The following is a 24327-nucleotide window of genomic DNA, read 5'->3' on the forward strand; positions in this document are numbered from 1 at the left end:
CCCCATCTCACTGAAGAGGAAACTCAAGAAAGATTAAATAATCAAGTTCCCAAACTCACAGCTATTAAGTGGTAGAGACAGATGGGAAATCCAGTCTGAGAGTAGAGTCTGTGCTTTTAGTCTCCATACTTTGATGGCCTCTGTTAATGCTTTATTAGATTTTTGTCTTAATCCCCAGAACAATTATAAAATTTAAATGCTCTCTTATAAATTAGATTTTGTTTCTTTAATGGTTTACCAAATAGAAGATATTTATAATTTTCTCAGGAAACTGAGAATTTTTTTTTCCAGTTGAAATTCATCCAGCAGAAGTATGATACATCAGGTTCCCCTATGGATTTCTTAAAGTGGCTGTACGTATTCACTGAGGACTAGACTTGAAAGTACTAGATCTCAGAGATTGCTTTGGGAATGTGAGAAAGTCATTATTTTCTGGCTCACCAGTAATTTATTTTGAATTTATTAAATTCATTGATGTGTGAACTGGTTATCAAAGCTTGATAAACAGCTTATAAATCACTTTGAAGTTGGCAGAAATAAATATAATGAGCCAATTTTCAAGGAATTTAAAGTCAGTTTCTCCTCTGTCACCATAAGTTAAAAAGAAAATCTCAGTTGTTTTATTTGGAAAAGAATCTACAATTTATTAGTAATAATTGATGTTTTTCAAGATAGTTAAGGACCACTTATTAAATGAAATAGAATTATTTGCTTAAAGGAAAGAATGCTCTTTGAAAATCCACCAAGGAGTTTCATATGACAAAAGTGTTGTTTAAAATTTATTTATAGAACACAAGCATGATGATAATTCTAATCATTTATGATACTAAAGTAACCTGCTTCACCGAGGTTTGCTCAGGGCTGGCCCCAGAATAGGGAAAGAATAAAGCAAGCTTCTCAGGTACCAAGTACCTACGAATGTCAGAGCCTTACCTTGTCTCACTTAAACCATCACTTCCTTCTTCACACAAGACAAAATGGACTCAGAGGGTTTTAGTAGCTTGTTCAGACCACATGAGTAACGAGTAGCAAACTCAGGATTTGAAACATGTCTATCTAACTACAAACCTGTGTTAGTTTAGCCTTTGGAATAGAAAAAGTAGATATTTTTCTATGTGATAAACTTTAAGGATACAAAAAGGCCCTCCAAGTCTCCAAAATACATAATAAAAAGAATCTTAAAAATCAGTTCACTTATATATATTAGAAAACTCTGGCCCTGAGAAGTTAAATGGCTTGTCTGAAATTATATAATAATTCAAATCTAGACTTGGTTTCAGATTTCTTGTACCTGTTTTCCTTCTGGAGATACTCAATATTGTTGATGTTTTGTTTCCTGCACCTAAATGCTTATTCCTCATAACTATGAAATACATGAAACCTTAGAAGTCTATTATAAACTTCATTTTGAGTTGGTTTATTATACACCTTGCAAAAATTTTGGTGCATGTATGATCTTCCTAAAGGAATGAGATACTGCAAAAAGACCAGCACCATTGCATATGGTTGGGAGCCTTGTTGACTACATAAGGATACCCAGTTGAATGGATCAGGAGTGAGAAGTGAAATCCAGCTCACGCTGGACTTGCTGAGCCACAGCATGGCATGACATCCACTGAAAGATGACACCATGTCTAATTTGCATAAAGGTACCATATTGGCTCACACAGGCACTGCAAAGACCTCGAAAGTTAGCAAGAAAAGGGGGGGTATGTGCTTGGACATAAAGATTTTCATATCCAATTTCTATTGGAAATTAATGAAAGGAACAGACTTACAAAGCCAATAATGAGAATGTTTATTAATTCAGTAAATCAGTGCCAGGGTGGGGAGATGTATTCTGTTAGCACTAAGAGTATAATTTTATTTCAGGACAAAAAATTTAGGATAAACAGCAACAGCGTGTCTTACTTCACTGTATGGGATATGAGAACTATTACTAAAGGGCCTGGGAATATTTTTTGAAATGGTTCTACAGAAGGTGAGTGAAATAGAAAACTCTTATGTCCTTTGATTTGATTATTTTGTTTCTTAAAGTCTTCCTGGCAGAAAGCACTGTGATGCTATATACACCATGTTTTAAAAAATCATCACACCATGACTGTGCCAGATTCTGGAGAGTCTCTGAAGAAACACTTTTGAAATCTAAGATATCAGGTTTTCATTTAATGACTATATAACTGGCATTTTCTACTTTAAAGCTGAATACTTTTGAAATACCAACAATAACTACCCATTTTTGGAGTACCAGGCACCATACTAGGTAGTATGCCTACATGATTGCCTATCTTCCCAAAAAAGAATACTCTAAAAGTTATGTGTTACTATTTTCTTCTTATCAATGAGGAAACTGAGGCTCAGAGAAGCTAAGCTCAGAGAAACTGGTATTTTAGCTAACCAAAATTTTAATGTAAGATGTAAAATATATTTAGAATTGAATATGATAACTCATGCATTCTCCTACTATTTCCTAAAGTATTAGCTTGTTAAGCTGCCATAATTTAAAGTACATGATGATGTGCTTATAATCAACACACTTTATGTAATATATAGCTCATTGTTGAGTTCTAAGAAATCAGTAAACATTGAGTGGCTGCTTACCTGTTCCAATAATTTCTGTCCATCAAGGTGAGCCTGCATCACAGCATCATTAACGAGCAGGTGGAAGTTCAGGAGCACATGTTCAATGTCATATGTCCCATGCATGGCATCCGACAGCTCTTCCAATGACCGGATGTACATACGCCAGTGTGGGTTAAGCTCTGCCATGTGTGCCAAGCAGCCTCGCACGACGTTGAGGCAGTATCCCATGCAAGGCTTACTGAGAGTCAGGCCTTGGCAGTGCGGGCAGTACTGCATCCTCAGGAGGGCCCTGCTGCACTCTTTGGAGAAGTGCAGATGGTCTGTGGTATTGATGACTTCAATGCCCAGATTCAGCGCCTGCAGAAACGTGCGACTGGGCAGCAGCGATCGCCCCATCTGCCCCAGTACTCTTTTGGGAATATTACCAAATGGACTAATGTCCCGGCGGGCCATCCGGATGCATTCTGAGTATTCCAGGGGACTGTCACCAGGGTTAATGAGATGATTGTAGACTAGAGGGAAAAGACTGTCAAAGAATCTGTTTACGAATTCTTCAGGATTAACATCCGCACCAAATAAATAGAGCCCTACATCAGTGAAGAACTCCTGGACGGAAGCAGCGGCCTCTAAGGCCATGTTCCTGTAGGTGTTGCAGAACAATATACTGGTGTAGTTTTCTGCTTGTCTGATGAGAGTTTCAAGGGTTTCTGTAACAAAAGCAGAAGTAAAGGATGAAAAGGCTTAGTATTCATATGAAAACTGTTCATCCACCTCCTCCAGACAGTAAATGAGCTTTTAATGCAGCAAAACTAACCTAAGAATCTAAATGGGAATGCTCAGCCTACTAAACCCAAGTTAGCTTCCCAAGGATAATGCCTGGTGGAAGGTGGGCATTACGCACAACACACACGTTTTATAGATATGTATTTCCTAGGATCAGACACAAAAACTACAGAAATCAAAAAGAAGTTACATGTATAGTAAATTCTTATTGATTTTATTCCTAGTCATTCATAACCTGCTAACGATAGAAAAAAATAATGTCACTAAGAGAACAATTTCCAATCATGAGTTCATGATTTATAAAAGACAATGACATTAAATATTTGACTCAACACTTACTGTATTTTTATGATTTCTCTTTTTTCTTTTCTTTTCTCAGAATGAAAGCTAGTAGATTATAGACTAGTTACTACAAAGAGAGGTTAAATTCCCAAAGGGAAACCTGAGAATTGTCAGGCTTCTAGAATGTTCAAATTAAAAAGAAAATAAACCATTTCATGATTAAACCATCCTTAAAATTGTCAAATCTTGTTAAGCAGTGGGAAAATCATAAGTTGCATTAACTGATGAAAATAAGTAAGTGTGTGACCGCCTTCTGAACTGTCTGTCATCTGTTGTTTTAATCATCTTATCTTCAGACACTTTACTGTGGGATATTTTATTATCTTACTTCTGTAATGAATGCTTCCAAATCAGTCTCTCCACAGAAAGAACAGAGAATGATTTATCCACAAATTAAAGGAGGTTGTAGTAATCAGCAAGTGAAAATTGTATTTCAAAATGATAGCTTTAGACAGCAGCCAACCATCTTGGATATCCTAGTAATTACATTTTATAATTAGCCTAAATATGATACTGGACTGTGTCGATATATAATTAATTATAAAATTCATCAATAAAATTATCTCCCGTAACCCCAATCTTACAGTTATTTTAAATTAGGTTGTAAAAGACCACACAATAATTCAGCAATCAAACCACTGGTTATATTATAAAAAGAGAGGAACAGTAGAATAAAATGAAATGATAAAAGCAGAATTGCAGGGAGGGCTACTAATGAAGTGAAACTGTGTCATGAATATGCCATAATATCATAAAAACAAACAAACAAACAAACAAACAAAAATTTCATGAAGAACACAGACAGATAAAATACAATACCATGTATTCTGATTCTATTCCAAGACTGACTCCTCTTGAGTTCCCCGCTTTAGTGTGGTATTTCAAGGTGCATGCTATAGACTAAATGTTTGTGTCCCCCCAAAACTTCTTATGTGGAAACTTAATTTCCAATGTAGTGGTATTTGGAAGTGGAGGCCTTTGGGAAGTGATTAGGTCGTGAGGGCAGAGCCCTCATGAATGGAATTAATGACCTTACAAAAGAGACCCCAGAGTATTCCCTTGCTAGTTCTGCCACACGGGGACATGGCCAGAAGATGTCCATCTGTGAACCAGGAAGTGGGCTCTCACCAGACATGGAGTCTGCCGGTACCCTGATAAATTTCTGTTGTTTATAAGCCACCCAGTCTACTGTATTCTGTTATAGCAGCTGGAACTAAGAAAGTGCCCCTACCCTACAATCAAAGGCAACAGCTTTAAAGGATGTTGCAACTCTATTGCAACACAGAGCACTCGAAACAAGATTGTTAACTAGGCAGGACTCCTGTGTTTACCCACGCCTCTCCAGTGCCCACTACAGAATAAGCGACGTACTATGTATTCAATGAAAGTGTGAAAGAATGGAATTAGTAGGGTGACTGAAGCCTTCAATTCAGGTTAGCTGCCCTGCCAAGTGAGACTGCATTAACACCAGGTTTCCCCAACTGGCCTGATTACCTGGGCTGTGTGGGGAAACTACAGATCACTGGGTCTCTGCACCGGAGTTCCAACTCAGTAGATTTGTCTTGGTTCAGGAGTCTCTATGTGACAAGCAGCCCCAGTGATTCTTTTGATCTGGCCAGTTTTTGAAACACTGCAGTTGCAGGTAATCTGAGACACGTTCTCAATGCAAGCATTCCACCATGACAATCTGACCCCAGAACTGCAATCTCAGCCACTACACTGTCTCCACAGACCAACAGGAGTGAGTGTGAAAAGGAAATTAAACCTTTGCAGTTGGAACTAAAATAAAACTGCTGAGACTATATTTTTTTCTTCAATAATACAGGCTCATTTTTTTTCTCAGCAATTTGTTTGTGGCTATGAATTGTGAAGTTGCAATGATTTTATTTACCAATAATGGTTAAATAGCAATGTTTGCAAATAATCTAGGGTTTTTTTAAAGATAAGGATAGATTTAAAGAAACCCATATATCACAGGCACTCTTACATGCTTTCCACCAGGTTTTCTAAGGTATGTGCTATAGCTGCATTTGTGTCATTGATACCTGCCAAATGATTCCCTGTACAGTTAATGTAGAATGCTTCCCTAGGCAATACAAGCGTTCCATCTGATTCCTGCCAACTCTAAATGATGTTCAAACACACAATTTTTTTTTAAAAATTTTAAAGTAAAAAATAAAGTGTTTCTTTATAAATTCCATTCCCATTAAGTTATAATTTATAATGACTCAGGAATATATGGGATTTATCTTTTCAGATGCTATAACTAGTAGGTTTTGCAAGTTTATTTTATGAAAGCAATATTAAAAATATATTTAATATTTAGGGGCATCCATTCAAAATAAAAATGAGGATAGTATTTCTAAATATTATTTCTTTATAAGGCTGCTCTGCACTATTGGCAATAAACTAAGTTGACTACTGTTTGAGTTAATAATTAAAAAATAGATTTCTGGAAAGGTCTACAATCTTTACTTCAGACTAGTTTTCCTCTGATTTAGTTTTATTGTTTAAACAAAATAACTAAAAAACCGGTAAAAATTAAAAAGTCATATTACAGCAACATTTAAAAACTTTCCCTTAATATTGTATACATTAAAATTTTAGATTTCTTAACTATATATTGATTTTACTACCCTTTGAATAAGAGATTGCACACTCTCAGATATCAACATCTGATTAAATATTGAATACAAATGGCTTTTAAAAATAGATTTATTCTACAACAGTTTTTCACTATGCTATTAACCCATCACATTATAAGGATTTTTCTTTCAATCTGTGTTAAATCTGATATTGACATATTCCAGTTAATTGAATTCCCTGAACATATGTTACGTATGTATTTTTGAATGTGTCTATTTGTGATTCTATCAATAAACATTTCTTAAATTCAATCAATGGTGAGAACTGTTGTTCTATAATATATACATTTGATTCTTTAATGCTTAGGAATAAACATACTTTTATGAATCTTTGGACCTAATAACTTTATAAATTTTAATATATAAACACATATCAGTAACTGAACAATCTAGAAGCCAGCTAATTGGATAATTTTGTTAGTAATTTTTTCTGAAAAGTTCACAAAATCAGAAGTTGAATTTACTCAAATTAGTTGTTTGTATTAATTCTGAATTTGCTAAACTATCATTTTTTTCTCCTACTATGTTTACCACGAAGTTGAGTGCTTTCATTTTATGGAATTAACATTACGATTTTAACAAGAATTTAAACTTGTCAGAATAATTGTCAAATGAACAAAATATTTTGCAGTTCTGAAAAAGAATAACTGACATACAAAACCAGCGTTTATAAATCCAAGGTAGGTTGGGTGTTGAATAATTAATCATATCTACTTAATTATTAAAGAGAAACTATACAGTTGCTTTGATTACAAAGTTTTAATAAATAAAAAATACCCCTGGGGCTTCCCTGGTGGCGCAGTGGTTGAGAATCTGCCTGCCAATGCAGGGGACACGGGTTCGAGCCCTGGTCTGGGAAGATCCCACATGCCGCGGAGGAACTAGGCCCGTGAGCCACAAGTACTGAGCCTGCGCGTCTGGAGCCTGTGCTCCGCAACGGGAGAGGCCGCGACAGTGAGAGGCCCGCGCACCGCGATGAAAAGTGGCCCCCGCTTGCCGCAACTAGAGAAAGCCCACGCACAGAAACGAAGACCCAACACAGCCAAAAATAAATAAATAAAGTGTAAAAATTAAAAAAATAAAAATAAAGTGCAACACTTTATAAAAAAAAAATAAGACATAAAAATACCCCTTACTCAAGCTATACAAGTAATAGCTTTTTATTGATGTGCCTAAAATTGTAACATATATTTAGAATAAACATTTGTTAGGTTTGCTTAAGGAATTTAAGGAATAGCCTAGGAAAAATGATCTTTTTGTTGTTTTTCCACTGAGAATTTCAATAAGCTCTTCTTTTCAGTGATATCAGATCAAGTCTATCAAGGCAGGAAATTTCCAACTATGCTTTTAATGCCTAAGAGTGGTAGATTGAATTAAAAGCTACAATCTAATTACTGACTGAATAAAAACATAATTTCTCCCAGCGTTATGAGAAAATTAATTTATGTATTATCTCATTAAGCAGAAAGTGAATTTGGAATGCATGAAGTTTATCTGCATCTACTTAAATTTTCTTTTTTTTAAAAATTTTATTTATTTATTTTTTATACAGCAGGTTCTTATTAGTTATCCATTTTATACACATCAGTGTATACATGTCAATCCCAATCTCCCAATTCATCCCACCACCACCCTCCCGCCACTTTCCCCCCTTGGTGTCCATGCATCTACTTAAATGTTCAACATTAACATTCTGTGAAAATTTAACAACAAAACACCTATGACTAGAAACTTTATATTAACTTTTTCCAGCCCACATCCCCTTTAGAGACATTTTATTATAGGTGCAAAGAACTACTGATGCCTAAATCAAGGATTTAAATTTAAATAAAACTGGTGGAGAAAAAAAAACAGGTGATATTGATTTGAAATCAAATTTGACACATTGAAAAGTCAGTGAAGATTTACATGCAGGTAGGTTTTCTGCAATGGGAGAAACAATATTTATGGGGCTTTTATTGCTTTAAAGATTAAGTTGATTTCAAAACTAATGATCATGAAATAACTGTTATAGTAACCTCCCCAGCATGACATGAACAGACATTTTATGACCCTTTTCATATTTTTTATAATTTTCTATATGTGAACATTTTAAGATACAAAATTTGAAGTACCTATTATAATTTAAGGCCACAGACATCCTCAAACATAGCAATGAAAAAGATGAAGAAAGATTAAATCATATCAACCATGGATAATCAGATGATTTTACAATGTGTATCTGTGTTGAAGAGAAATTTTTAGAGTAAATTTACATATTTGTGCATTACAATTCTCAACTCACAGATTTTGTTACTGCAACAGATAATTCATTACTATCCTGCTACATTAGAGCTAGTTTTTGCCAAAAACTATGTATCCCTCTGTACTGCATTATAGATAGATGAAGAGATAGCTAGATCATTTAAAGAGCAATTTCTCAATCAGTTTTTATCACACACATTACAATGAATTGTAATTCCTCCTACTTTTTTTTTTACAAAAATGCCTTCCAATTATTTTAATACAGTCACATTTAATAATTCATTTAATTATCAGAAGATCATTATAACTACTCTGAAGATATTATAAGAAGCAATTACCTATTTCTCCAGTCTATGTTTATACTGAATTCACCCCTATGACATTTGCATATTTCCTCAATTTTTTCATGTGTGGTTAAGTTTTCCAGAATATTAATTTAATGACATATCTTTAAATGCTATGCAGTATGATTTATAATATCATTCTTCAGAAATTAGTCATCTATACAAATAAATAGTGAGTGTGATATTAATCTGTATCACCAAGAATTAACATATTGGTAATTAATCTGGTCTCCTAGGATAAGCACTGCATGGAAAAATGCTTCCTCAACTTTTCTCCTTCCTCATTTCCCTCCCCATTAATTTGGTCATCATGGTGCTTCGCATCTATTTCTAATATCATTTTATAATCATTTATTTCCTAAAAGTCAATTTATGATTTTTCAAAGAATTTAAACTCAATTAAGCACTTGTGTAACTAACACAATCAGTGCAGAGCAGAGACCTCAATGATGAAACAGACCCAGCCATGAGGAGGGGGGAGTGATTTGCAGGTTCAGAGGAGCTGGAATGCAAGGTTCTGAGCTGTGAAAAGCTTGTTGACTTTGGAAAAAACAAAAGTTAAGTCAATGTGATTGGAGCCCAGTGAGTGATGGAGAGAAAGGTCAGAGAAGCAGGCAGAGATCACAGCGGCCTCACAAAACCATGGAAAGGGGTTTGGGGGCTTAATATGTAAAATGGGAAGCTACTGAATAATTTTAAACATGCAGAAATGTGATCTGGTTTGCATATTAAAGGATCAGAGTGGCTGCTGTGTGGAGAATCAACTGTTGGGGTAGGGGCATGACTGAAAGCAGGGAGTCCAGGGAATGGGCTTCAGTAACATAAGTAATAAGATGAGTGACAGGCACTGAAGGCTGGACTACAGTGGTCATGGGCCAACTTGCAAAAAGTGATGGCACTGGCCATATGTATTGAAGAATAGCCAAAAGGATTTACTGTTGTACAGCAAGTGTAGGGTGTAGAGGAAATGGATACATGAAGGATAATTCTGAAGTCTGTACCTCAGCAGCTGGATGTACACTGGTGCCATTAACTCAGATAAGCAAGACTATGGATGCAGTATGTTTATGGTGTGAGTTAGAAATTAAAAGTTCTATTTTGTACATGTTAAGATTGATAATGCCAATTAAAAATGTGAATGATGTTTATCAATACACAGTTAGATAAAACGATAATAATTTGGCTCGGGGGAAAAGTTGAGGTTGGTGATATAGATCTGAGACTGATGAGTCATGGTGCTGGATGAAATAACCCAAAGAGAGAAGATTGGGAAGAGTGCAGAGATTCAGGAAAAGGAGGGTAGCCAGCAGAAAGAATGGGAATAAGAAGGCAGTGAAGGAAAGGGAAAATCAGGAAAGTGGAGTGTGCAAGAAACCAAGGGAAGAAAGTGATTCCAGTAGAAGAAAGTAATCCATCATCTCAATGCTATTAAGAGGTCAACTGAGATGAGGAATAACAATTGACCATGGAAACTGACAAGAGAGACGCTCTTACTGACATTGACAAGATCTACCTCAGCAGAATATGAGCACAAAAGAGAACAGGAATTGAATCAACTATAGACAACGCTCTTGCAAATGTTTCCTGTAACGGATGTAGAGAACCAAGGTCAATGCCCAAGGGATATATGAGGTCAAAGCTTTCTGGGTTTTTGAGGGTGGAGAATGTACTGGATGTTCATTTGCTGATAGGAGTACTTTGATAGACAAATGAAAATTGATGACTGAGGAGGGGGCGTGGGAACTGTGGGAGAATATTCCTTGAATAAGAAAAATAATGTGACCTAGGGCGTGTGTGGAGGCCAGAATATTGGATAGATCAGTGGAGACTGAGGTAGACAAGAATGATGGCAAGAGAGATTAAGGGAAAGAAAGTCAGTAATAAAATCTTGAGTTGGTTAGAGATGATAACCAGAAATCTGATAAATGACAGCATGTAGTAGTACATACTAGCTACTAGTACTACTACTAGTACTGTGCTAGCACGTTGTGAGTCTTTGGCAGGTGCCAAGGGGAATTTTCTTGAGGAGAATGGGAGCAACAATGTGGATAAAGGAACACACAACTCCTCCAACCATGGAGAACGCTTCTATTAGTTTCCTATGACTGCTGTAGCAAATTACCACAAATTTAGTAGGCTAAAACAATAGAAACTTATTCTCTCACCATTCTGGATGCCAAAAGTAAGAAAAATCAGAACCACTGGGCTGAAATCAAGATAGGGTAAGCTGAGCTCCTTCCAGAAACTCTGGAAGAGACTGTTCCTTCCCTCCGCTGGCTTCTGAGGGCTGCTGGCTTGTGGGTAAGTAACTCCAGTCTCTGACTCCACAGTCACACTGTCTTTTTTGTGTACATCTCAAATCTTCTTTGCCTCCCTCTCTTAAAGACATATTTGAGCATCTAGGGCTCACTCAGATATTTCAGGATAATCTCCCCATTGCAATATCCTTGATTTAATCACATCTGCAAAGACCTTGTTTCCTTATAAGTAACATTTACAAGTCCAGGGATTAGTCCCTGATATCTTTGGAGGCCAGTATTCAGCCTATTACAATACTGATCATGGAAGACCAAAAATGTCTACCTTTGACTAGCAAACTCAGGAGGCAATGATTCTAGCCTAGACTCTTTCATATACCAATTGAATGAGCCATTTAACTTCCCTAAACATCAATTTTATCTTTAATAAAATGTATGTGATAGTGCCTGTTCTGACTGTGGGATAGGGTAAGTACAAGGTGATACCTGGTGAACTCTCCCTCCTCTTACGTTTACATCCTGTGCTAGAAAACGTTTTACGAATCGCTGTAACCTCCTGCCTTTTCTGAGGGGTCATGGGTCCCTTGAGAGGGGGATCTTGTCCTGTTCATCTTTATATCTCCCAACCCTTGGCCCACGGGAGCTCAATACATTCTGATAGGTTTAGGTTCAAGTCCACTCCAGTTAAATACTAGTTGCGTGACTGTAAATTTCTTAATTTCCATATGCCTCATTTATTCTCATCAGAAAATAAATAGAGTAATGGTACCTATTTCATAGGGTGGCTGTGAGAGTTAAATGAATTTGTACATGCTACATACTTGCATAGTGCCTGTAGGTGGAAAGTGCTCGAAATACATTAAAGAATCATAATAATAATAATCCCTCATTTCTGCCATGTACTTGCTTATCATAAGCTAGATGTTTCATTAAGTTCTTTTGGTAAATTAATTCACTTGATTTTCCAACTCATAGTGTGGGTACTCTTAACAATAACAATAATTAGAAGAACAATAATAAAAATTATTATTATTATTGCTATTATTATTCCCATTTTAAAGATGATCAAGCTGAAGCACCAAAAACGTAAGTGAATTTCTCAAGGTTTACATAGAAAGTGTATGGATTTAAATCCAAGCTTCCTGGCTCCAGAGTTTGGGTTCTGAACCTTTAGGATATATGGTCTCTTTTTAAATACACTGAAAGTCTATTTAAATTATTTGAAATTGGGATGTTTGGTATGTATTTAAGCCCCAAAGAAAACAAAACAAAACTTTATTTATATACCTGAATAAAATGCAAAGATTTCATTGTTAATTTAGCACATTGAGCCATTATGTGGAATAATCCAAATTAGCTACTATAATTATTCCTCTTTTTGGAAATTAACTAATACCATTAACCAACACTATTACTATTACTATAGCAAAAATAAATGAAGAGAAGGTCCTACATGTGTTGGGTTGGAGTCAAATAAGCTGTGTATTTTCTAATATTTGGAATTACTAACTGAAAAATTCATCCTTATCTCTGAAAAGAATACCATGTAAGATCTTTATCACCAAAGACATGTGGAGAAGGAAACAAAAACTGCTTGCTCTTTTACCACATCCAACCTTCCAAAAAAAAAAAAAAGTTTATATTTGAAGAGACTGTAAAGGAAGATGCACCAGGATTTAGTTAGAACAAGGAAGTCAAGTTCCATTCAGAGATAAAGGCTGAGGAAATAGGGATTGTTGCTGGTAACAGTCTTCAAGTTCCATTAGGGAAGGGTGGAAGGTTTGGGCAGGCAGAAATAACTGATTGGGTCAGATCAGGGGTTGTCCTGAGCCACTGACATGGTTCAGAGGTCTCTAACAACCTCTTCCTAACCAAATGCAATGCTCTTCTCAGGGCTCACACTCTCCTGGTTACTCTAGCCCTGAAATCTGATGATATTGATTCTCTTACATCCTATATGAGTACATTTATTTTTTCTTTCACTCGTTCCTCTAAATCCTAGGCCAGATTTTTCAAAGCCATGGTTCTTGTTCCATATGACCTTGTTTAAAATATAACACCACTCAAATAATAGTACATGAAACCCCCAAGCTGATGACTCTGAAATTTACATACATTGCTCAGTGATTCCCAAAGTTTTTGTTCTCAGGCTCCTTTACATTCTCACAAGTTACTGAGAAACCTGTAGAGCTTTTATCTTGGAGGGTTACATTTATAAATATATATTATTTTAAAAATAAAAAATTGGTAATTATTTTTAAATATTTACTAAGTACACTTAAAAATAATCATAACAAACTTACTACATTAGAATAAAGTATATATTTTGGGAAAAAAAAACTGTATTTTCCAAAACAAAAAATGTTAGTGTGAGAGTGGCATTATTTTATATTATTGCAAATTTCATTAATATCTGGCTTAATAATCAAAAAGAGCTGGATTCTCATATCTGCTTCTGGATTGAATTTGTTACAATATGCAGTTTTGGTTGAGATATATGAAAAAATCCAGCCACATACATACATACAGTTGCCAAAGGAAGGCAACTTGTATGATGATATATGTAATCATCTTTCCAGATAATTAACATTCTTCTTTGACGTAATTAAGTGCTTGACCAAAACCTGACAAGTACTTAATTGCAATGTCCTATTGGTCTGTATTTCACTATAAATGGTTTGGTTATCCATGCGTGATTTTGTAACTTATGCACTGACATTTGAAAAATATTGGTTCATGCATTATTCATATTTTCCCAATGCTGACACAGGTCATCATATCTGTAAGTATTAGGAAACTTTCAAGTTTATGGTGACAGCTGTAAGTTTTCTAAAATTCCAATTTTCTCTTGAAAGGTCAAATGTTAAGCACCGGCAACAACACTGTAAGATGTTTTCTTGAAGTGGAAGGCTCATCTTGGTCAACTTTGAGAAAATGTCTGCCAGGTACCCAGGTCTAAATCATCATATTTTGTCTGTCAATCATTTTTTTTCATGAAAAAAATGTGTTAAGAATAAAAAGTGGCTAGTTCAGCTTGCAATTCAAACTGTGTAAGTGCCTTTCATCAAGACAGCCATTATAGGACTTCCCTGATGGTGCAGTGATTAGGAATCTTCCTGCCAATGCAAGGGACACGGGTTTGATCCCTGGTCCGGGAAGATCCCACATGCCGCGGAGCAACTAAGCCCATGCACCACAACTACTGAGCCCACGTGTCACAACTACTGAAGCCCACGTGCCTACAGCCTGTGCTCCGCAACAAGAGAAGCCACCGCATTGAGAAGCCCTCGCGCTGCAATGAATAGCAGTCCCCGCTAGCCACAACTAGAGGAAGCCCGCGCGAAGCAACGAAGACGCGACGCAGCCAAAAATAAATTAATTAATTTTAAAAAAAGACAGCCATTATAATTCAGTATGCAGAAGGCAGACTTCATGTATTTTCATGTCATCACATAGAGTATGGAAAATATATATAACTGAGGGTCGACATTTAACAAAATTAATAATTTTTACTGCTTCATCAGGACATTTTTCAATGAAACTGGATTTATTTTTTCCTGCAATTTTGTAGATGTAAAGAATACAATGACTACAAGTACAGTTTGGTGGCACTAATCTAATTTGTGCTAAAGCTCCAACAGTTTTGTTCACCATTGTGTTTGCACTATGAATGCAAAAGCCAGTACAGAGAAATCGGCAAAGCAAGTCTTAGTACTATGAACATTGTTTTGATCTCCTATACATCCTGAAAAGATCTTAGGAGCCTCAGATGACACTTTGAGAATTGCTGCTGAAGCAAACACTTCCTAACTATTTTTTAATGCCTAACATCAACCAGGATCTCTTTTTGCCTACTATTCCCTTCTACTTTTCTCAGCATCTTTCTGACTTTCTTATTTCATATATTAGGATCAGCCTTCTAAGCATCCACACTCAAAGTCCTGGGACTTCTAATTCCTATTTCATCCTGCCTTTCACCTATTTATTTAAACACAATGTTCACTCAAGGACCAAGTCCAAATACCATAAACCTGAGCAAAGCAACGCAATTTTATTTACACAACTGGATCTCTAAAACATGCTTAAAAGGATATCGAGGTGCTAGAAAAGCCTGTTGTCAAGTAGTATGTGGAATTCTAAATTAAAATGAATCAATTGGATTTACAGTCTCTCTAACTACATAATTATACTGACCTCAGTCTTTCCTTTTAAAGTCAGCTCTATACAATCCACAAACTCACAAAAGCAAATGATTCCCATCTAATACTGAGAGTATCCTCTAAATAGTGGTGGTTCAGTTTACTCTGTCATTATATTTATTTATTTATTATTTATTTATTTATTTTTTGGCTGCATTGGGTCTTCGTTGTTGCACGCGGGCTTTCTCTAGTTGCGGTGAGCGGGGGCTACTCTTCGTTGTGGTGTGCAGGCTTCTCATTGCGGTGGCTTCTCTTGTTGTGGAGCACGGGCTCTAGGTGCGCAGGCTTCAGTAGTTGTGGCTCACGGGCTCTAGAGCGCAGGCTCAGTAGTTGTGGCGCACGGGCTTAGTTGCTCCATGTGGGACCTTCCCGGACCAAGGCTCGAACCTGTGTCCCCTGCATTGGCAGGCGGATTCTTAACCACTGTGCCACTAGGGAAGTCCCCTATCATTATATTTAATTGCATTTATTTATCTCATTATGTCAAATCACTGCAAGTCATTGATCATATATATTGGTCTAAGAAACATCTTTAATTTATGTATTCTTCTAGAGAATTTTCATGGATTTGTTTTCCCCAAATAGTGAAGTACAAATATGTATCTTAGCATCTTACATCTTCCCCATTTTATGGTTCCTGGGATATTTTCCCACAGTATAGTGTTAAAAATACATTTGTTTGTTTCTATTAGCTTTATAGTAATGGCTAAGGAATTTCACTGAGCAATACAAAAACAGTCATTATATAAATTCACACTAAAGTAAAATATTGATGAGGTCTAACCACCTTATGTTATAATATTAGGAAACTAAAAAAAAAAAAAAAAAAAATTTAATTCCACCCTGTAATCTCTTGATTTTAGAACATCCTAGCCATGGCCCTCCAGATCTGCTGGATTGTGTTGCCAAGTGTCATGTTTGAGTGCTTCCTATGGTTACAGGCCAGCAAACAGAGAAAGAAATGGATTGAAAGTATTCACTCCAAAGTTACAGGTAGTTTAATTACTATACTGTTTCTGCCTTGACAAGAGAGTAACTCCCTCAGAAAGCAGGCAATCTTTTAGACCATTACCTTCTTTCCAAATAGCAGGAGGAATAATTGTAATACTTTCTGATAACTGAAATGGGTTATAAAGCACAAAATCAATCAGACCGAGAAGAGTCTGCTTTGCTACAACATCCATTCCTACTTTCATAGATGTTATCAGAAAAATATTCCAATAGTAACATAGTCAAAAGCAGAAAGCATAGGATGTAACAATTACGTGATTTACCTATAGGATGCTAACAGCCCTTTATAAATTTGCTGGAAATGTAATTTTTTAAATTGTGCTTCCAAAGATATCTTTAGAAATCTAAAATTTAAATAATTATGATTTCAAAGATATGACTTTAGATATAATATGGATTTTATTTATGAAAATCTACCAAATGCACCCCAAAATATGTGTTAAATAAAACTGGTAAAGCTTATTGCTACAATTTTACCAAACAAGGTCAAAGCGTTTGGAATACCAGTGTACCAAGAACACAAAAAATATGATAGGTGTGCTAAAATTCATCTCTCAAATGCCCCATAATCAGTTCAGGGACTTTAAGCTCTCTCCTATTAAAAATAAACAAATACAATTAAGCCCTTCAGATAAAGAAGTTCTAGAACCTTTCTCATGCTCCACTGCCATGTTTAATTCAGTCAAAACATAGTACCCTTGTAGCTAATGCATCAAATGTCATAAAGCTAGAGTTAAAATCTATTTCTTTTTTCTTTCTTTCATTTGTTTTATTGGGAATTGATTATAGCTTCTGTGGGTATAGCCATACATTTGAAAAGCATTAAAAAGTAGAACCCATCATTTAGGAAGATACTAATCAATGTTGAGCCTTAATAGGAGGACTGAGTCATATTTCCTCTGTATTGCACTCATCCTTCTAAATCCCAGTATATTTCTTTCATTTTGAATCTATTAGCCATGATGCTTCTTATATCTTTATACAGTGAACTCTAATACAATATTAGCATTATTTATTGCAACAGCTTTTCCTACTTGGTTCATGTTGTAGTTTACACTTGTCATTACTGCACTTCATTTTGTTCTTCTATGTTCAATTTTAATTCAGATTCCACTTCCACATACACAAGCTGTTCCCTGCTCATCTGCAGTGAAGTGTTTTAAACAAATACACAGATTGTGTTCTTGATCCTGTCAACAGCCTTCAAGAGTACTGCTCCCTCTTAGACCTCAGGAAGCAAAGGGCCAGCTCACTCCCTGCTGTAACCAGACCACAGAACAGCTTCTCATCAAAACCATTAATACAACCTTGGAAGTTTAAATAAAGCCACATTTTCCCCCGCATAAATTTTGTGGCACAGCATTTTCAAAAGCCTCATTATAGTTAAGAAAATCGTTTGTTAGCCTCAAAGCACAAAGCCTGTTTTAATGTTCCAGAATGAGTAAATTATTCAGACAGGATTTATTGTGCATGAGGGAGGGAATAAAAGAAAAAAAAAAACACTTGGTAAAGTTTTACCGATGATATTTTAGTAGACACATATAATTTCTTCTAGTTAAACTACTCCAAATTGCCACCTAGGGTACCGTACAGCTTTCAAGCTATATAAAAACTAATTTATTTCATTACGTTTCTAAATACACATACAATATACTGTATAGTATATGGGTCTGCAGTGCTAGGTACGACCTAGCATTCTGTAACACTGAATTAGCTAAAGGCTCCCATTTCTTACAGCAGAGTTTCTTAAACCCTAATATGCATGAAAGTTTCTTCTGGTTTCTGATTCATTCAAGACGTTTAGATTCAGTAGATCGGGATGGAGTCCGGAAATCTGTGTTTTTAACAAGCATTGTAAAACCTGGCCTTGGTGTTTCTAAAAGTCTAAAACCTGGAGTGGGATATACAATGTTCTTTCTTGTGTGAAGCCTGACCTATTTTCCACTCTCATCTTGGCCACTCATCTCTCTCCCTTCTTTCTACCTCCAATCCCCTTCTGCTTTCAACACACACAAAGTTGACGCTCAGAACACAGAGATGGGATGCCGTTTTGCTTTTCCAAGCCTTCACACATTCCCTTTCCTCTTCTACCCTTTTTTCCCTGGAACACTTACACTCATCCTTCAGAGCAAAGGGCATCTTATGCATTACTTTCCCTGACCCAATCAGGCTGCTAGCTGTAGATTCTATGTTACACCACTGTGTACCTATCACTTTGTACATGATACATAATACACTACTTTCTAATTATGTGCTTATGTTCCTATGTGATCCACCAGATCTACAGCCTGTGAGGTCACGGACCATACTTTATTCATCTCATCCTTCTCCTTCTGAGCACCAGGCCTGAAGCATAATGGGTATAAAATAATTGTTTATTGAGCAAAAAATTAAATGTTACTATGGTAGTCCTTTCTCCAATATAGCCAAACACTCTAAACTCTTAAGTCAGAGAATTGTGAATTCAATGTGTCAAAGGTATATATCTTATGGTTTCTTTGTTAAATCACTGTGCTTACTGCAAATTTAAGTATATTTAACTTGTTTAAGGAGACACCTTGTGTTTTATTCCATTTCGGTTCCTATATGCCCAGTAGGTTTTTTTTTCCCTACCTAACGATTTTTTTCATGTTATAAAAATAATTCCTGGGAAAAACGTCAACAGTCATTGACTATTCTGATTCACCATTCAGATGTTCAGATCTATCTGGATAGTAAAAGCACCATTATTGTATTTCTCATTGTGAAGTGCAAGGTCCCCTGGATTCATCTAGATGGAAGAAAAAGTAAAATAAATATTAGAACATTTTCTGCAAAATAAAGGGATAGGAATTTGGGGTGGTCCCTGCCTGCTCCAGTTTGGAAGCAACGTGTGAAAAGAAGTGTCTCAGGTAAAATGGCAGGATGTTGCAAGGGATTATGAAAGGACTTGGGAAGAAATTTCCACTGACAGGAATGATTCTGAAGTGTCTGGAAACAGAAGCTTCTGCTTTATGCTCGTAGGCACCCCACTATCCCCAAACTTTCAGTAAAGCTCTGTTATATATAGCAAAAGTGGGTTAATGATGTACTGGGAGGTTTGAAGGAGAAACTGTCAACTTCTCTGCTCCTGCGATGTGGCAGTGAAGAAGGGACAGTCCCTTCAGGAAGGAAGAAAGTAGACAGCTGTCAAGGTGTCAGCAGGGGTTGGAACCTGGAGCCGGAAGTGGTGACATGAACCTAAATTCTCTGGGAACACTTACAAATAGTGGGGTGGGTCTTGAGTTTATTATAAGAAATTGTGTAAGGATTGAACACACTTCATCTGGATACTAAAAGAAAGTGTGTGCCCAGGAGGCTGAAGCACTAGTAATCTCCAACTTATATACCCACGTAGTTGTGTAGAAGCCACCATGTACATTTCACAGCCATTGCCTTGGTTCTGGTTCTGGCTTTGCCACCTATCACCTGGACTTCAGGCAAGTTATTTAACTTTTCCTTGTCCTTGTTTCCCTCTTTATAAAACAGCAATATGTCTACTTCATAGAGTCAACATTAGCATTACATCAGTTAAGCTTTTGAAAGGACCTTGAATAGTACCTATCAGACAGCCTACTAGTTTCTCTTAATAAATAAAAGAAGAAATACAAAGTGCTGAATGAAACTCTCATCTGCTCTTAAATTTTCTTCCCCATGTCTGGTACATAAATCACATTTACACTTGTATAATAACACAATCACAAGGCTGATGAAGTGATTCTTTAGAGATTTGCATATGAAATCTGTGGAATAAAATGTTACGATTATACTACTTAATGAGAAGTGCTTTTATTTCTTCATAAAATAGTCCTAATATTCAGTCTCATGGTTGGAAGGAGGAAAAATGTAAAAATCAGATCATAAACTCTGGTACAGGAAAAAGTCACACTTGTTTCTTTGGGGCTTGGAAGGAGGAATGCAGAGGGGCAGAACTGTCACTTAGTACAGAAACTCTTACACACTTGGAATTGTGCACACATGAGGCAATACTTGCCCAGGAGTACTTTTTTATTGCATCGTTATCCTTTGTTCATTCTTTGGTCTTCCCAACTCAGCTGTGAGCTTCTTGGGAGCAGGATGACGGTATCCCTAGCAAGTATCCCTGGGCTGGTCCATAGGAGGTGCTCTGCAAGTATTTCTTTAGCTGATCTGCTCTGTCCTCTGTTCTCCTTTCCCGCTAATACCAGTGCTGTTACCCAGTGGGAAGTTCAAGCACAGACTTCGTACATCCCACAAATCAGAGGAAATGGGGGAAAATGATTTTGGAAAGCATTTGATATTTTATGTTCTCTCCCAAAAGGAGACTATCAAAATGAAAAAGCAAAGAAAATAAGAAAATTATCTAACTTCCTTAGACATATTTCAGTTTAGTACATTATTTTTTACTGCCTATAAGAAAGTAATCATTTCATTGATTAGAGTATCTAAAAATCTAGATCCTTCTTGATTCCCTCTCTCTGTCTGATGATGAACACAACTTTGTTTATACAGGCAGACCTCGTTTTATTGTGCTTCACTTATTGCACTTTGCAGATACTGTGGTTTTTTTGACAAACTGAAGGTTTGTGGCAACCCTGGGTCAATCAAATCCATCAACACCGTTTTTCCAACAGCATTTGCTCCCTTGTGTCTCTGTGTCACATTCTGGGAATTCTTGCAGTATTTCAAACTGTTTCATTATTATTATATTTGTTATGGTGACCTGTAATCAGTGATCTTTGATGTTACTATTTTAAGTGTTTTGGGGTGCGAAGAAATGCACCCACACATGACAGCAAGCTTAATTGATAAATGTTGTTTGCATTCTGACTACTCCACTGACCAGCTGTTCCCCCATCCCTCTCCCTCTCCTCGGGCCCCCCTATTCCCTGACACACAACACAACAATGTTGAAGTTAGGCCAATTCATAACCATATAATGGCCTCTAAACATTCAAGTGAAAGGAAGAGTCGCATGTCTCTCAGTTTAAACCAAAAGCTAAAAATGATTAAGGTTAGTGAAAAAGGCATGTAAAAGCCAAGATAAAACTAAAGCTAGGCCTTTTGTGCCAAACAATTAGCCAAGTTGTGGATGCAAAGGAAAAGTTCTTGAAGAAAATGAAAAGTGCTACTCCAGTAAACCCGAATGATAAAAAAGTGAAACAGCCTTATTGCTGATATGGAGAAAGTTTTAGTGGTCTGGACAGAAGATCAAACCAGCCATGGCATTCCCTTAAGCCAAAGCCTAATCCAGAGCAAGGCCCTAACTCTCTTCAATTCTATGAAGGCTGAGAGAGGTGAGCAAGCTGCAGAAGAAAAGTTGGAAGCTAGCAGAGGTTGTTGGTTCATGAGGTTTAAGGAAAAAAGCCGCTTACATAACATAAAAATGCAAGGTGAAGCAGCAAGTGCTGATGTAGAAGCTATAGCAAGTCACCTGGAAGATCCAGCTTAGATAATTAATGAAGCAGACTACATTGAATAACAGATTTTCAATATAGACAAAACAGCCTTTATTGGAAGAAGATGCCATCTAGGACTTTCATAGAGAGGAGAAGTCAATGCCTGGCTTCAAGGCTTCAAAGGACAGACTGACTCTCTTGTTAGGGGCTAATGCTGCTTGTGACTTTAGAAGCCAATGCTCATTTACCATTCTGAAAACACTGGGGCCCTTAAGAATTATGCTAAATCTACCCTGCTGGTGCTCTACAAATGGAAAAACAAAGCCTGCATGATAGCACATCTGTTTACAACATGGTTTACTAAATATTTTAAGCCCACTGTTGAGAACTACTGCTCAGAAAAAAAGAATCCTTTCAAAATATTACTGCTCATTGACAATGCACCTGGTCACCCAAGAGCTCAGATGGAGATGTACAACGAGATTAGTGTTGTTTTCATGCCCGCTAACACAACATTCATTCTAATAATGACAGCCCATGGATCACGGAGTCATTATGACTTTCAAGTCTTATTAAGAAATACATTTCCTAAGGCTGTAACTGCCATAGAGAGTGATTCTTCTGACAGAGCAGGGCAAAGTCAATTGAAAACTTTTTGGAAAGGATTCACCATTCTAAATGCCATCAGGAACACTGTGATTCATAAGAAGATGTCAAAATATCAACATTAACAGGAGTTTGGAAGAAGTTGATTCCAAACCTCATGGATGACTTTGAGGGATTCCAGACTTCAGTGGAGGAAGTAAGTGCAGATGTGGTGAAAACAGCAAGAGAACTAGAATCTGAAGTGGAGACTGAAGATTTGACTGAACTGCTGCATCTCATGATCATACTTTATTCGACGAGGAGTTGCTTCTTATGGATGAGCAAAAAAAAGGGGTTTCTTGAGGTAGAAACTACTCCTGGTGAAGGTGCTGTGAAGATTGTTGAAATGACAGCAAAGAATGTGAATATTACATAAAGTTAATTGATAAAGCAGCAGCAGGGTTTGGGAGAATTGACTTCAATTTTGAAAGAAGTTCTACTGTGGTTAAAATGCCATCAAACCGTATTACAGGTTACAGAGAAATCATTTGTAAAAGGAAGAGTCAATTCATGTGGCAAACTTCATTGTTGTCTTATTTTAAGAAACTGTCACTGTAAGTCAGACAGAGAAAGACACATCATATGATATTACATGTGGAATCTAAAAAAATGGTACAAATGAACTTATTTACAAAACAGAAATAAAGTCACAGATATAGAAAACAAACTTATGGTTACCAAGGGGGAAAGGCGGGAGGGATAAATTGGGAGATTGGGATTGACATATACATACTGCTATGGATAAAATAGATAACTAATAAGGACCTACTGTAGAGTACAGGGAACTCTACTCAGTACTCTGTAATGGCCTATGTGGGCAAAGAATCTAAAAAAGAGTGGATATATGTATATGTGTAACTGATTCACTTTGCTGTACACCTGAAACTAACAAAACATTGTAAATCAACTATAATCCAATAAAAATTTTAAAAAAAGAAAGAAATTGTCACAGCCAGTACAACCTTTAGCAACTACCACCCTGACCAGTCAGCAGCCATCAACATTGAGACAAGACTCTCTACCAAGCAAAAAATTAGGATTTCCTGAAGGTCAGATGACCGTTAGCATTTATTAACAGTAAACTATTTTTTAATTAAGGTATGTACATTTTTTTTAGACATAATGCTATTGTACACTTAATAGACTACAGTAGAGTGTAAACATAACTTTTTTACTGGGAAACCAAAACATTCGTGTGACTTGCTTTATTGCGATATTTGCTTTATTGCAGTGGTCTGGAATGAAACCCAGAATATCTCCAAGGTGTGCCTGTATTACCTTCTCTTTCGGCACACTCCTGCCTCTGCCTTTCATCTCTCTCTCTCTCCTAATTTCTTCAAGTGTTACCTCTTCCAAAATCTCTCCCCAGACTGAAATAAATACTTTGCTGCTGTACTATCTTACCATCTCTAACACTTGATTTTACCATTCCTCATTTTACTCACCTGTTTATTCCTCTCCTCTCTCTCTCTCTCTCTCTCTCTCTCCCACCCCCACTGAATCACAAGCACTTGGAAAACAAGCACTGTGTCTTATTCAACTGAAATATCCAATATCTTCTAGGATGCTTGACACAAGAATACTCTCAGGAAAAAAGATGTGTTAACAATTTAACCCAACTGAAGATGGTTTTTTTCTTCTTTAAGCAAAACATACTCTCTTATTTTGGTAGCTAGCCTAGATAACTTTTTTAAGAAGCTGGTTTACCATATTTCTTAAAAGACCATTTTTGGCAACTTCTTCGTAGGGAAAAATGTGAACACAGTTTAGAGAATTACTGACTTTTATTACTATGGAATCATGTTATATTGATTACCATCATGTTAATCAAAGTCATATAGAAGGAAAGAAGGAAGGAAGGCAGAAAGGCAGGAAGG

At 36.5% G+C, this 24327-nt stretch overlaps 1 protein-coding gene across 2 annotated transcripts in view; it reads right to left on the reverse strand.

Annotated features, from left to right (window-relative positions):
* GPC5 (glypican 5) overlaps positions 1–24327 on the reverse strand; it is a 1093847-nt gene that overhangs the window by 831467 nt on the left and 238053 nt on the right. For both annotated transcript variants that reach the window (XM_061170941.1, XM_061170940.1), the window contains exon 3: positions 2602–3290. In XM_061170941.1, coding sequence (XP_061026924.1) covers positions 2602–3290 — 689 coding nt within the window. The remainder of the gene's footprint in view (positions 1–2601; positions 3291–24327) is intronic.

Source organism: Eubalaena glacialis, chromosome 16 (genome assembly GCF_028564815.1).
Source record: "Eubalaena glacialis isolate mEubGla1 chromosome 16, mEubGla1.1.hap2.+ XY, whole genome shotgun sequence".
Taxonomy (NCBI): domain Eukaryota; kingdom Metazoa; phylum Chordata; class Mammalia; order Artiodactyla; family Balaenidae; genus Eubalaena; species Eubalaena glacialis.